The sequence below is a fragment of the Danaus plexippus genome, chromosome 11 (genome assembly GCF_018135715.1).
Source record: "Danaus plexippus chromosome 11, MEX_DaPlex, whole genome shotgun sequence".
Taxonomy (NCBI): Eukaryota; Metazoa; Arthropoda; class Insecta; order Lepidoptera; family Nymphalidae; genus Danaus; species Danaus plexippus.
Window position 1 is genome coordinate 5,568,715 of NC_083544.1, and position 12,457 is coordinate 5,581,171.

Below are 12,457 nucleotides of genomic sequence, written 5' to 3' on the forward strand. Positions count from 1 at the left end.
TGTATTTTTAAGTTTGGACTTAAGCAATGAGGTTTTATTGTTGTAAAAAATCAACTGAATCTGAAGTGGTCATATGACATGTTGGACTTTTGTTTAAATATAAGATAATGTTTATTGTATCTATTTTATATTTATTGTAACTAAGTATGAGCTCTCAAACTCCAAATCGTCCGTACATCGTGTGGGCGTCGTGGGTGCTTTGGTCCATATCAATATTTTTTATAATATGGTCGCTGCTCTTATTTTTCTGTGAGTATTTATTTTCCTTACATTTTCCTATTTCGTTTATTATATATGCTATGTTGAATGTCTTGAGTTTCAGATATCAGTGACATGTTAGTTTTAACAGGCACTGACTTAGTGAACGCCGTGGTTCTACTCTCGGGTATACTTATGGTACCTACGAATGTCTATATCGTCTATTCTATAGCGACTGGCCAAAAAATTGTGTATGTATTATTTTAGGCTAATTACTTACACAAATAATATTTATTAAAATGACGATTAAAGGTTTTAAGAGTGAAACTTCTTAAAATAAATAGATTTGTTGTCACTCCTTGCCATTTATCAATAAATGTGCATTTTAAGGATCGTACGTAAGGTCCTCAACGAATTATTTACTTACGCTTAAAAAGACTAATCTACAGTATGGTTGAAATGAGAACAAAAAAAAAATATTTGAATCTAAGATTTTTACAAGTATTCATTGAAATAAAACTAAGATTTTCGAATATACCCCCGACGTTTCGATTACTTTTCAGCGCCCGTGATCACGGGTAAATGAGATGGAAATTTAAATATAATAAAATTGATTTGTAGCAACTTAAGGTTTTTGGAATACCTACCTGTAGTATGTAAATCAGTGTATGATAGGATTTTACCTCTCGTCTTATACATTTAAACGAGGAGAATTGGTTCCTTTTTTCAGGTTTGCGGGGAAAGTTATATGTTGTCGTTTATGGACATGTATTGTGTGGATCATTATTATAAATCTCATTGGAGTCGTTTTATGTATCCGGAGAATTTACGTCTGTCAACTCATTATCCACAACAGCCTTTACACCAGTATGCAGAATTATAAAACAGTGCCAAAATGCAAACACTTCATTGACCATATCCAATGGGGGTTAGGTTGTTGTGGAGTATGAATATTATTTTTATCTGTTTCATAAATATTTTTTTTTACTGGCAATCTTAATGAAAATATTAATGTTTCAGCTCAATTCTTATACTGATTGGTTTACTCATGAATGGCACGACAGAGACCGTGACTTTGAGTGGAGTTCTGTAAGCGAGAGTAGTGAAACGATTACATCACGTAGAGAGATTGACAGTGTGCCATATAGGTACCTAAACAGTGTTGCTATATCTGTCGATCGGTTACCCAAATTTATTGTAATTTTATTTATGAAGATTTAAAAATTACGTATTATTTATTACAATAAATCGCTATTTTAAAATTTTACATTAATAATTATAAATTCCTAGTTCATTTGTGAAATACTTATACGTCAAACATAATAATTTTTATCACAGCTGTTGTAAGAGCGGATCCTGTGTTTCAAATTACTTGAAAGAGCTCGGGACTTATTCGATAAATACTAATGGGTGTGCATATTCCGTGTACCGTATTGTTCTAATATCCTTGAACGCACACCTTATTTTGTTCGTCACTGTCGTTGTTCTAGAAGTTAGTATAACCTTAATATCCAGACTTTATTTATTTTATATTCTTATATTCGATACAATGCTTTTTTACGACATTTCGATAAGGCCCATTATTTGACAGGCGTTTCTGTTGAGGATTTTAATGTTAGAGAAGAATGAGCCAGACGATACCAGAGACGCCTCGAGAGGAAATATAAACAATATCATGAATGTTAATGATAACTTTGAAATATCAAGCGGGTCCTACCAATTGTATGAAGATGACAGCGATGAGTTGGAAACTTCAAGACAGAACAAAAGTATAAGGGAAAATTAATGGGTCTTTTTTTTATACTTTTACTAAATGTATAATTACTTAATGTCTTATATGATTATATGCATTCAATGTAAATGTAACAAGCTTATTAAAAGAAACTTTAATTTTTTGTAAAAATGACATACCCCTTTCTTTGAAATCTTTTGTCCGGTGACTTTAAATATAGTTAAAAAAAATCAGTAAATTACATTATACCTAAAAAAACATTAGACGATAAGTTAAACGTAAATTAAAGTGATGTAACTTTTGTAGAACTCTTGTATGACGACTTTTGGACTTATTTTGTCCGATTGTGAGAAGAAACTTCCCAGCATTCAATGGATTTACCTTACGGGTGCCGGGTCCATCGCGTTGCAGGGAGAGGAGTTTCAACAGTTCCTGGGACTTGCGACCCAGGTGTAGATTTAAGGGGCTCCTATCTATCTCCACCGTCCAAGCTTCTCTCTCTACCTTAACAAATTTGAAACGAACCTACTGACGTCTGGTCTGCCTTCGACGCACGTTCCAAGAATGAACTGATGCTAGTTTTGGACAGGCCCATGTCTTTTAGTAGGTTGTAGAGAAATTTGGCTGTTTTACCTCTCGCTCCCTCGCTTCTACAGCGTACAAATTTACTACGAACCTATTTTTCGTAAGTTCGTTAGTGAGCTCGCAATAGCTGTTGTCCTTGATGGCTTCTTTGGGGATGTTCGTTTCCCAAGGAACCGTGAGCTCTATTAGCATAACGCGCTTTAAAATTTGCGAATATAAAAATGTCATGTCTGGAGGCTGACGCACAAATATTCGCTGGGATTTTATATTGCTTCTCAAACGTGTCCATCATTATAGTTCAATCCGAAGTTGCTTTAATGATAGAGTAAGGTTATATGTTTGATTTTGTAGCCCTAGTGCCTTCTCTCACAAAACGTATTGATCGCTGGTGTGTGGTTATTTCTTTTTGCGCTTTTGCTACCGAAAGACAAACAGCTTCACGGGCCATTTCTCAAACCCTATCGTGACGACGCGAGTATTGACTGCTATCCTGGGGTACTCTATATCTTACAAGTAAATACTTAGCAGTTCCAACTACCTCTCTGCTGATATAGTAAGTTTTTTCGGTCCTTTTATCCCATCGTACTAAATTACTCTGATCTGAGAGAGTCATCTGAAAGGTATTGGAATAAAATTTTAGCTGCGCTGGCGATCAATCATGCAATGAGTGCATGGATCTTATTATAATAATTCTCTTCTTGCCGAATTAGTGTTTAATATATCCGTATCTTTGGCCTTCCTACTTGATCCTAATCCTACTCTGTTACTTTGTACTCCTATCATATATACTGTCTATGGAATTAAAGTCTTGATCCTACCTTTAGGACATCTTTGTCTTTTGGGAGTGATGTTACGACATCATCACGGGATTTCCCCAGGATATGTCTCTTGGAAACTCTTAGGTGTTTATAGATTAGTTTTAGGAGCTCCGATGGCCTTAATTTTAGATTCATCCCAAAATTATTGCGATCCCTGATCCCTGTTCAAAAAGCTATCTACTATTCGTTCTAAGGATGGAGTACGACCTATATTCAATCTTAGGACCTAGAAATTTCAAAGGAGCAGTTTCCGTAACCGTTGAAAGGCTATTACCTTCAACGATAATCCCGAATCCTATGTGGTATATCTTGTATTCCGCCTACCGGGACACATACAGTGACATTTATTTGTTTTTGTCCGCAATCCATCCGTCAACTCACAGAATTTATCCACTTCATCTTAAATACTTAACAGTGTTTAGTATAGTGAGATCGTCAGCGAAGGCTAAAATGGATTTTGTATATTTATTGAAAAAAGTTAAAATATGCAATAAAAAGTTTATTTTATACAGCAAATATTAAATTTAAGAGAACTTAAAATTTTTTGGAATTTTCGTTGGGCAACTCATTCAATGCTCTATGGTAAGCTTCTAAATATTTCTTTTTCTGATTCTATGGATATAGCTAAATATTATTATATATTTTTTAGCCAATATTTAGAAAAAAAAAAACAAATATGTTTAAAATCAAGTAAAAGGCGGTTCATTTCTGGGTGGCGATATCTATGAGAATACCTCTGGGGGTATAGAATATTTTGATAAAGTAGATAGCTGATTGTGATGAATAAAATAAAAACAATATATTCTACAGAAAATAGCGTGGAAGTGCAATAAAACCATACGTACCTACATAACAATGTAAAATGAATAGTAAGTAATGAAGTAAACAATTGAAATAAAAAGTATCAAAATAAAAACTACCTTAGTTGTTGACTACGATTGTAGTAATAACGGATGTTTTAAATGTAACTAATTTGTGTGGGAACAGTTCGGATAAATTTTCCAGGCTTACAAGCAGGTACTACTAAGACAAATATTCCGCAGAGGTGTGATTTTGATTCCTATTTTAAAACTATAAATCGTTATATTCAGAATCCCAACTCGACAAAGAAAAATATGTAAATAAGCTGATTTCTACCGATTTATTAAAAAAATGATAATATCTGCAGGAACATACTTGAAATATTAGAAAATCGAAAATAAATTACATTATTATCTGTTTTTAATTCTACATTGCGACATTATATACATTAATTCCAAAAGATATAAGAAAAGAAAAAGACGGGGACAGGGTACGTTTTACATGATTTAAATTTACTATTGTTACAATTAAAGAATTAGATATTTTCTATTTAAAAATATAAAGAAACTAAATGTAATTTTAATCAAATTTTGCAAAATTTATTCCGATGATAAATGAGATGAATAAGTTTAGACTACAACTAAAACCATGTCAGAAAACTTTTTAATCCTATTAATTCAAATGATAGACAAGAAAAAAGTAATAATTATGATAAAATTTTTAAAATAAAAACTGATTATTCTTATACATTTATTTAAATATATTTCAAATTATCTATAATAATATGATTAATAATATTTTAATAATGCTACTGGCAACACATAATACTAACTGAACCATTTTATACGGGCTTTCTATATTTTTGATATCTGTGTGTTTTAAAAGAAATAGGTTATGTTATTGTCCAAATTGGACATACATATTTTCATTTAAATAGATATTTCTAAAACATAATTGAATTCTTTAATTATTCAAGTAGGTATTTTTTGCTTGTTCGTGTGTTTTAGAGACGCTATTTTGAAAACTACAGATTCTTAATGAAATTCTTATATAAATAATGATATTATTTCAGGATGGTTTTCTTAAATGTAGTCAATTTAGTGCGATCTCGCGGACCAGATGAATTCTGGCGGAAAAGAAAAATATTCCGTTTAGCGGCACATTTCGTTGGGAGACGTAGAAATTGCTATTCAGTTGCAGTCCGAAATGTACATCGAGCTTTGGCTTATGCAAGTAAAGCACGTCAATTAAAGAAGGAAGATATGAAAGATTTATGGCGAACTCGTATCACTGCTGCTTGCGAACAACACAACATTTCCTCTTTTACCTTAAAGGAAGGATTAGAACGCTCTAACATTATGTTGGATCATAAATCATTATCTGATCTCGCTGTGTGGGAACCGAAAACCTTTGAATGTTTAGCTGCAGTTGCCCAAGAAAAATTACGTCTTGATGGATTTATTGATTACCTCGATAAGAAACAACCCACAGGAGTAAATTTAAATCTTAAAGATGTAATGTTAGAAGCTTGGCTTAAAGAAAAAAAGTAGTAATTAAAACAAATGTAATTTTATTAATTTACTTATAATAAATAGTATTACAGTAACAATTGATCTCATAGTTTATGATTTTTCTAAATCCCTTTTAAGTTGTTTTGCAAATTCATTTTGCTTTTCTATTAAATAAAGATTTTCAATTTTTCTTTTCTGCTGCCGTTCTACATCTTTTATAACACCTTCATGCATTTTGTCCCTGAAATGAGTATAATGTTAATTATTTGCATTAATTCTGCCAAATAACATTATTTTACTAATTTAATAGCATTGAAAGCTAGTCATCATAAAATTTAGTTATGCATACCACAGCAATAAAAATTCAATAAGTTTGAAACTTCATAACTTTTACATTAACTAACGGAAGGCGTAATAGGAGCTAAAACTAAACGAATATCAAACAGAAAGAAGAAAATGTACATTTCTGAATTGTAGGTACTGAACAAAACTGTTGTTAATTATATTAAATAAATACAAATTAATATAATAAAATTAATATTAAATAATACCTATCGACCTGTTGTTTTACATGTACATAGGTTACCGTGGCGGCTGTTAAAACACATGATAATCCTAGAACAATCTTTGATGTTATTGACGACATAATTTTATTAACATTATGTTAGTATCCTTCAAAATAGAAGACAATATTTTGAAGTTAAAATTTTCTCCGATAAATTTTTCTATTTGACAGTTCATGTCAGTCTAAAAATGACAAGTCTTGTACTTTGATGTCAAATTCATTACGTTTTCGCAGATTAAACAATAGTGTTTACTGGCCTTTTTAGATTTATTGTAGAATTTTAGTGTCTTGAAACAAATAAATTAATACATTTCTATTAATTTCATAATAAAACTATAAAAATAAGTATATAAGTTTGTTTCATAACTGGAAGTAATATTATTAAGGGGTTTTAATAATAGACATAATATGAGAGGAATTATTTTAATAATAACTTCTAAAATGTAATAACTATATTTTAATAGTTTATTATACAAGTCAACAAAATATAAAAATTATGTACAGAAGAAACTATTTACAGAATATAAATGTATGTTGTCATATAAGAATATTTCTTAAATAAGCGTTACGTAATTTATTAAATGAAATTAACGTTAAATTATTAATTAATGCTAAGAGCATTTACATTGCATATATTTTTTTGTTTTTTAAATAAATAATTCGTTGGTCCAGAACAATTTCGTAAAAATATTTTTTTATTTGTTATATAATTTATAATATTTTTCCACCTATCTACGAAATGGAATTACACTATAACTATACACACTGGAATTATTTAATTCTGAATGAAAAATGTCCTTTCTGTTTTCAGACACCAAGTTTAACAAACCAAAGGCGAATCGCCTAATGTTCCAACTAAAATAATCACAGGGTGACACCTAAATATGGCACTATCTTCCACAGCTATCGTAGAAACTTGCTGATCCTCGGTTGGGTATTTCAGCAAATTCTCGCTTCGGTGTACATAATTTGCTGCTGAAGTCTACGTTTCTTTTCCTGTTAAAAATACGGGATAATATATTGTAGCTACGACGTTAATAATAAGCTTGAGACTTATGTTAATTATAATACTGACCCTCTGCTTGGTAGTTCCATTTGGTCTACGAGAACAGACTTGACGTAGAGTCGATCATTACACCACAAAATACAAAGAGATCGCGGTTCCAGTACATTCATATCGTACTCCCATGACAACTCTACCTGTTATATAAAATATGTTTAAAACCAATTGTAATATAAAATTAAACAAGACATCATATATTTCTGAACATACTTTTCTCACTTTACCACCTAAATCCATAGGATTTGTAACAACAATTGTGTAAGATGTGCCATGTTCTAACCTGGAATGTAGGAATTTATTTAGTCCCTTGAAATTGAAAAGAAATTCTAAGAGACAATATTTACTTTATCACATACTTTACATAATTAGATGGAGTGAGGTCCATTCCCCTAATAACTCCTTTGTCAGATTGTAAAGTAACTTTTAGGAAGCCCTAAGAATAAAAAGTGATTAAAAATCTATTTAAAAAGAGGGAAAACTACTATATATATTATGTTTTTTACCTGCACCCATGATTCAGCTCCTTTAGGATTCGCCAAATGTATAACTATTTTGTAATGACGTTCTGAAAAAAGAAAATATTTAAATGAATACTAGCGAGAGTCTTATATATTCTTGAAAGAAAATATTGGTATTTTTTTTATTGTTCAGTCCATTTTCATACTATGGTAACATTCTACAAATGTACGCGTATATTATGTTATTGTAGTGTAGAATTACTATTGTTTTATATGACTATACTCACGACAGAAGGGCTGTTCCTTGCCAGTACTCAGGAAGTATTTTGCACCGATCGTGTCTTGTTCTTCTGAAGGATATACCTCGTTTTCTGTCTGATTGTTTTTATTAGTTATCAAACCAGGAGAACTATCAGCGTGGAATCTATAAATAAATTGATACAATCGTACATAAATTAATAGGGATAACGGAAATTCAAATGAGTTTTGAAATACTAACCCCATGATTGCACAACCATGACCGCAGTGGAAACACTTCCCGCTAATAAAGTGTTGATAAGAGGGACATTGATGACCTACACAAAGATTAGACAATACATATAACAAAGCCAGACTTAAGAAATAAAAAAAAAAATACATGTAGAAATCATTTTATGATTTCTACTTGTATATTATACGGTTAAAATTTAAAACTTGAAAAAAGAAAAATACTTTTTATTACTAAAAATATTTATTCATGAAAATTTCAGGATATACCAATTACTTTGGTACATCGAATTTTAAATATGAGACATAAAAAAATTGTTTATACTGTGAAACCTTACCTATGTACGGACATTTGCTATTGATTGATTCTGTGAAGAGTTTAATAGCTCGCACATGATTGCAAGCTACCAGTACTCTTGAAGCTTCCTCTAAACCTTGCTTCACCAATGTCAGTGGTATCAAAGGTCCCTCTGTCAAATCGCAACCCGGTTGTTCTTTTCCGTTGTTCGGATAAAAGTCCAAATGACCAACCGGTTGAGACATTCCATATCCTGCCATAAATACAAAGTCTGTCGCACGCGTGGAATAAACACGTCTTTAAATTAGTTAATAGCGATAAATATATGATATATATACGAGGTATAAACGACACGAACCAGCAGAGAGGCGGAAATATTTACATATAATACATATATAGGAAAAATGTTATTTTATTATTGAAAGTTCAGCAATAAGCGTAACCATTTTGATGTTGTTAATGAAGTGAAAGAATGATAATGAAGATTATTGTGAGTTTTAAAAAGCACAGAGTGAGAAATCCATATAAGTGATTACATCCAAGGGTTTACCTAAAAGGAAAATGCTCTTTCCGTCCGTATGTATGACATCGACGAGCTGCGCGTCTGTAGGATCAAGCCTTATATGTGTTGGCATTCCTTGAAAGTAGGGCTCTGCGGGATCTAAACCGGTTATTCTTCCCAAGTTCTAAAATTAAAACGGCTAAATCAAAGACAATATGAAGACGAAGGACGTCATTGTTTATGAATATAACTTGATTAATAAGATTCAGTTATAATAACCCATACCTTTATTCTCTCTCCGGCGTAACCGGCTGTGTGAGCGCCGAGAGAGTGTCCTATTATGTGAACATCCAAAGGATTCAATCCGTGATCCTTCTGTTGAATAACGTTAGATAAGTATATTAATATTGTTGAGGTGCTCTGGGAATTGGTTTACACTATTGTTACCGAACTCTTACTTTATAATCGGATGCGTAAAGATTCTTTATGTAATGCTATATATTTTGATATTATTATTAAGTTATACATAAGATAGGGCTTACTTGGAGTGTGTTCACAAAATGGGCGACTTCGAGACCTACTAATCTAGTATTAGCGGTGGCCTGTGTATAGAGCGGCAAGCTTCCACCAGCCCAGTCCACTACCACCACATTGAAATCATCCGCTTTTACCAATTCATCTTTCATCTCACTAACCTAATAATAAGAATGACAAAAAGCGTCCATTAATACTCATAACCCTGTCAAGTTGATCATTTATGTAATGAATTAACTTCTCGGGCTCGCTTTAATAACGGACGATTAAACAAAAGCTGTATAACGTAATATCAAATTAGGTATATTTATATCTAATGTGGTTACAATACGTGAATTCAGTTTCGTGCAATCGACTGGAACAATTTTTTTTATTGCCACTAACAAGCGACCGGTCAAAATTATGTAATACAATAATTTCATCGTGCAAGAGCAAATTATTATAGAACAATTTGAGATAACCTTTTAAGTTGGTTAGTGTACGGTTTGCAGTCGTGTTGATGTAATATAAAAACAAAACGTAGCTATTATTTTAACGTACCCAGTTAGAGAGAGGCGTGTCTATGAATCCATGAATAATCATTTTAGTTAGTCGATTAGGATCGAAGTTTGATTTTATTATTGTCTTATTTAGATTTACGTTCAACAACTGTCCGTCTGTTGGATTTTTCTTTGTGTATAGGATGAATCTGAAATTGATCAAAAAATATGTCAATATTCTTATAATACAAATTGTAATTAAGCATATAAATAATTAATATATGAATAAATTATCTTGCCTGGTGTTAATAACGACTCTAGGAAGTGGGAACACGTTGAACGGTCGATGTATCAAGTGGTACCAGCTGCGGGTTATGTTCAGACATCCCAATTCATCATAGCACCTCGTTTCATTTTCAACTAAAACAAAAGACGGTTAAGACGATTCGAATACTGAAGCAATGTTATGAAACAATAAAAAGTTAAATAGGAACTATTGCTGAGATTGAGATTGTGTTGTGTTTTATTTTGTATCGATGACGAAATAAAAAAGTTTTTATTTCAAAACTATTTTTTTACAAAATGAGGTATTTTTAGCTGGCTCATCACCCAGTTAGATGCGGAAGTGTTTTGCATTTTGTTAATATACTGGTAGTAGATGTATGTAATGAATACGACACAAGTAGCATCTTTGACACCAATCTCTTCATGCTCCACTTATTTATTTCTGTGCTAAACTTTATGGTTTATAAACATACATGGCAGCCACGGTATGTTGACCTCAATTCGATCGGAGCGCGCCCAGTTGAAGGGGTCAAGGATACCAGCGAAAGCTGGTTGGAGTCCGAGCAGAATGCACCAAAGCATTACACGAAGATGCCTATCTGTCAAGTACAGCCTTCGCATAATACGTCCACGACACCTGAAAAAAATATGAAATCCTCGTGGATGTTTCTCTTTTAAATTCAATAATCCAGATGTAGATTAGAATCGGATTTTTAATAATTCTATTAAATATCACTTATCATCCAGATTTGTACAGTAAAAAAATATACCGAAAGAAGTCTACAAATATAAAAATTTAAAAGGATGGATAGTTCGTGACTTGTAAGATATATTTTTTTATTGCAGATAAATAGTTATGAAAATTTATTTTTTATTATAACAGTTATTGCTTCTTAATATTTCATATTTCATAAATTTCTCAGAAACTACTTAATTTGTTTTGTAAGACTTCATTCATCATTATTTATTTTAATATCTATTGGTTATCCAATTAAAAATATACCGCTGTTATGTTAATAAGTATATTAATTTAAATATATGTTTATATGATCATAGAAATAAATCAATATATTTTTTTCGTAAATAAAAAATATTCACATTTTTTATACACAGAACGTCGAACCATTTTTTTGGTCTGGTAACAAACTCTCAATTTGCCATATACTATTTTTATTTTTTTATAATTAAGTAATATACTTACGTGATTTGAAATTTCTTTCGAACTTTTAGTTCCACTTCTGCGTGTGATACTTGCTATTAAAAACTTCTGGTTTTGATCTCGAAAAGTCTGTTGATAAAAATGTAGTGATTTAATACGAAACAACATTTTCAACAGTAAAAAAGACTTACTGAAAATTGTATTTAACATAACATGGTATTATGAAAAATATTCGACTTATTTCTGCATACATGGAAAAAGTATTCATATATTTGAATGTATTTATTTTGTATGAAAATCGCAACTTTCCTCGTTTTGTCATGCAAGACAAACGAACAATGGCGTTGTATGAACAAAAAAGATTCTGCAGATATTTTTTTCTTCCGACGTCTATTCTAGGGTGTAGAGAATTCTCACGTTCAGGGTGTTGACATTTGTATGTCATTGTCGTAACTAAAATTATGTTTTGAACTTTCACTGTGCAACAAAAGATCTTTGTCTGAAACAATTCAGCACTTCAAAATATATTTCGTTGAAGAAACTCCTCCGACTTCACTTAAATATTACTTTTGTGTAAAGTGCTATGTTAATATCGACTTATTATTATAATGTACTTATTTAGTTTAATGAAAAAATAAAAGTCTCTGTAATAAAAGTTTGTGTTTTATTTACAGTATTTTAAATATGCCTACTTCGTTATTAATAGATAAATTTTTCTAAAACAATATAATTTTGGTAATTTTTAATCGATATCTTTAATACAAGTCCAGTCGATTAAAATCGTTGGTTCGTACCAATTATTGTATCAAAAGCGATGAGATTACTTTAATTATTGTGTTACCTTTCACTTTTATTATCAAAACTTGATCGTAAGACAGCCTAGGCGAAGATTGTAAAACATTATTCTTAACTGCAGGCCGAAAACCCTTTTTTCGTCACTAAAACTCGGACAACAGAATCATTTCCTATGTGATGCAACATTA

The 12,457-nt window shown here is 31.3% G+C and overlaps 4 protein-coding genes across 6 annotated transcripts; 2 read left to right on the top strand and 2 right to left on the bottom strand.

Annotated features, from left to right (window-relative positions):
* Window positions 1–12: 12 nt before the first annotated feature.
* Window positions 13–2,104, top strand: LOC116765569 (peripherin-2-like). Its single transcript, XM_061522017.1, has 6 exons — window positions 13–249; window positions 323–449; window positions 929–1,142; window positions 1,219–1,346; window positions 1,537–1,690; window positions 1,790–2,104. Exons 1-6 carry the CDS (start codon window positions 147–149, stop codon window positions 1,982–1,984), a joined length of 921 nt encoding a protein of 306 aa, XP_061378001.1. The 5' UTR covers window positions 13–146; the 3' UTR covers window positions 1,985–2,104.
* A 2,856-nt stretch (window positions 2,105–4,960) lies between these two features.
* On the top strand, window positions 4,961–5,747 carry LOC116765916 (large ribosomal subunit protein bL20m). Its single transcript, XM_032655557.2, has 2 exons — window positions 4,961–5,109; window positions 5,207–5,747. The coding sequence occupies exon 2, from the start codon at window positions 5,208–5,210 to the stop codon at window positions 5,682–5,684; it is 477 nt and encodes a 158-aa protein (XP_032511448.1). The 5' UTR covers window positions 4,961–5,109; window position 5,207; the 3' UTR covers window positions 5,685–5,747.
* Window positions 5,685–6,424, bottom strand: LOC133319065 (protein PET117 homolog, mitochondrial). Of its 2 annotated transcripts, none has more exons than XR_009752759.1 (2): window positions 6,205–6,424; window positions 5,685–5,886 (listed from the first exon to the last, which is right to left on the bottom strand). XR_009752759.1 is itself a non-coding variant. In XM_061522065.1 (2 exons), exons 1-2 carry the CDS (start codon window positions 6,289–6,291, stop codon window positions 5,757–5,759), a joined length of 225 nt encoding a protein of 74 aa, XP_061378049.1. In that variant the 5' UTR covers window positions 6,292–6,411; the 3' UTR covers window positions 5,685–5,756. The 2 variants fall into 2 exon arrangements, 1 of the variants encoding a protein (XP_061378049.1); XM_061522065.1 differs by having other exon boundaries at window positions 6,197–6,411.
* Window positions 6,425–6,749: 325 nt separating this feature from the next.
* LOC116765915 (pancreatic triacylglycerol lipase-like) lies at window positions 6,750–11,603 on the bottom strand. 2 transcript variants are annotated; one of them, XM_061522094.1, is made up of 15 exons: window positions 11,517–11,603; window positions 10,789–10,952; window positions 10,330–10,450; window positions 10,092–10,239; window positions 9,560–9,712; window positions 9,303–9,392; window positions 9,066–9,201; window positions 8,556–8,768; window positions 8,231–8,306; window positions 8,019–8,155; window positions 7,777–7,838; window positions 7,630–7,706; window positions 7,484–7,553; window positions 7,286–7,410; window positions 6,750–7,206 (listed from the first exon to the last, which is right to left on the bottom strand). In XM_061522094.1, exons 2-15 carry the CDS (start codon window positions 10,934–10,936, stop codon window positions 7,101–7,103), a joined length of 1,662 nt encoding a protein of 553 aa, XP_061378078.1. In that variant the 5' UTR covers window positions 10,937–10,952; window positions 11,517–11,603; the 3' UTR covers window positions 6,750–7,100. The 2 variants fall into 2 exon arrangements, with proteins under 2 accessions (XP_061378078.1, XP_061378077.1); XM_061522093.1 differs by having other exon boundaries at window positions 8,556–8,786.
* Between the last annotated feature and the right edge of the window lie 854 nt (window positions 11,604–12,457).

Excerpts from the sequence above, each read along its gene's own strand:
- LOC116765569 (XM_061522017.1), top strand. The coding sequence starts at position 147 with ATGAGCTCTCAAACTCCAAATCGTCCGTACATCGTGTGGGCGTCGTGG. Across the intron at positions 250-322 it reads GTCGCTGCTCTTATTTTTCT|ATATCAGTGACATGTTAGTT; the intron begins GTGAGTATTTAT and ends CTTGAGTTTCAG. Across the intron at positions 450-928 it reads GCGACTGGCCAAAAAATTGT|GTTTGCGGGGAAAGTTATAT; the intron begins GTATGTATTATT and ends TCCTTTTTTCAG.
- LOC116765916 (XM_032655557.2), top strand. The coding sequence starts at position 5,208 with ATGGTTTTCTTAAATGTAGTCAATTTAGTGCGATCTCGCGGACCAGAT.
- LOC133319065 (XM_061522065.1), bottom strand. The coding sequence starts at position 6,291 with ATGTCGTCAATAACATCAAAGATTGTTCTAGGATTATCATGTGTTTTA. Across the intron at positions 5,887-6,196 it reads GTAAAACAACAGGTCGATAG|GGACAAAATGCATGAAGGTG; the intron begins GTATTATTTAAT and ends TACTCATTTCAG.
- LOC116765915 (XM_061522093.1), bottom strand. The coding sequence starts at position 10,936 with ATGCGAAGGCTGTACTTGACAGATAGGCATCTTCGTGTAATGCTTTGG. Across the intron at positions 9,202-9,302 it reads ACGCCGGAGAGAGAATAAAG|AACTTGGGAAGAATAACCGG; the intron begins GTATGGGTTATT and ends TTTTAATTTTAG. Across the intron at positions 7,707-7,776 it reads GAGCTGAATCATGGGTGCAG|GGCTTCCTAAAAGTTACTTT; the intron begins GTAAAAAACATA and ends TTTTATTCTTAG.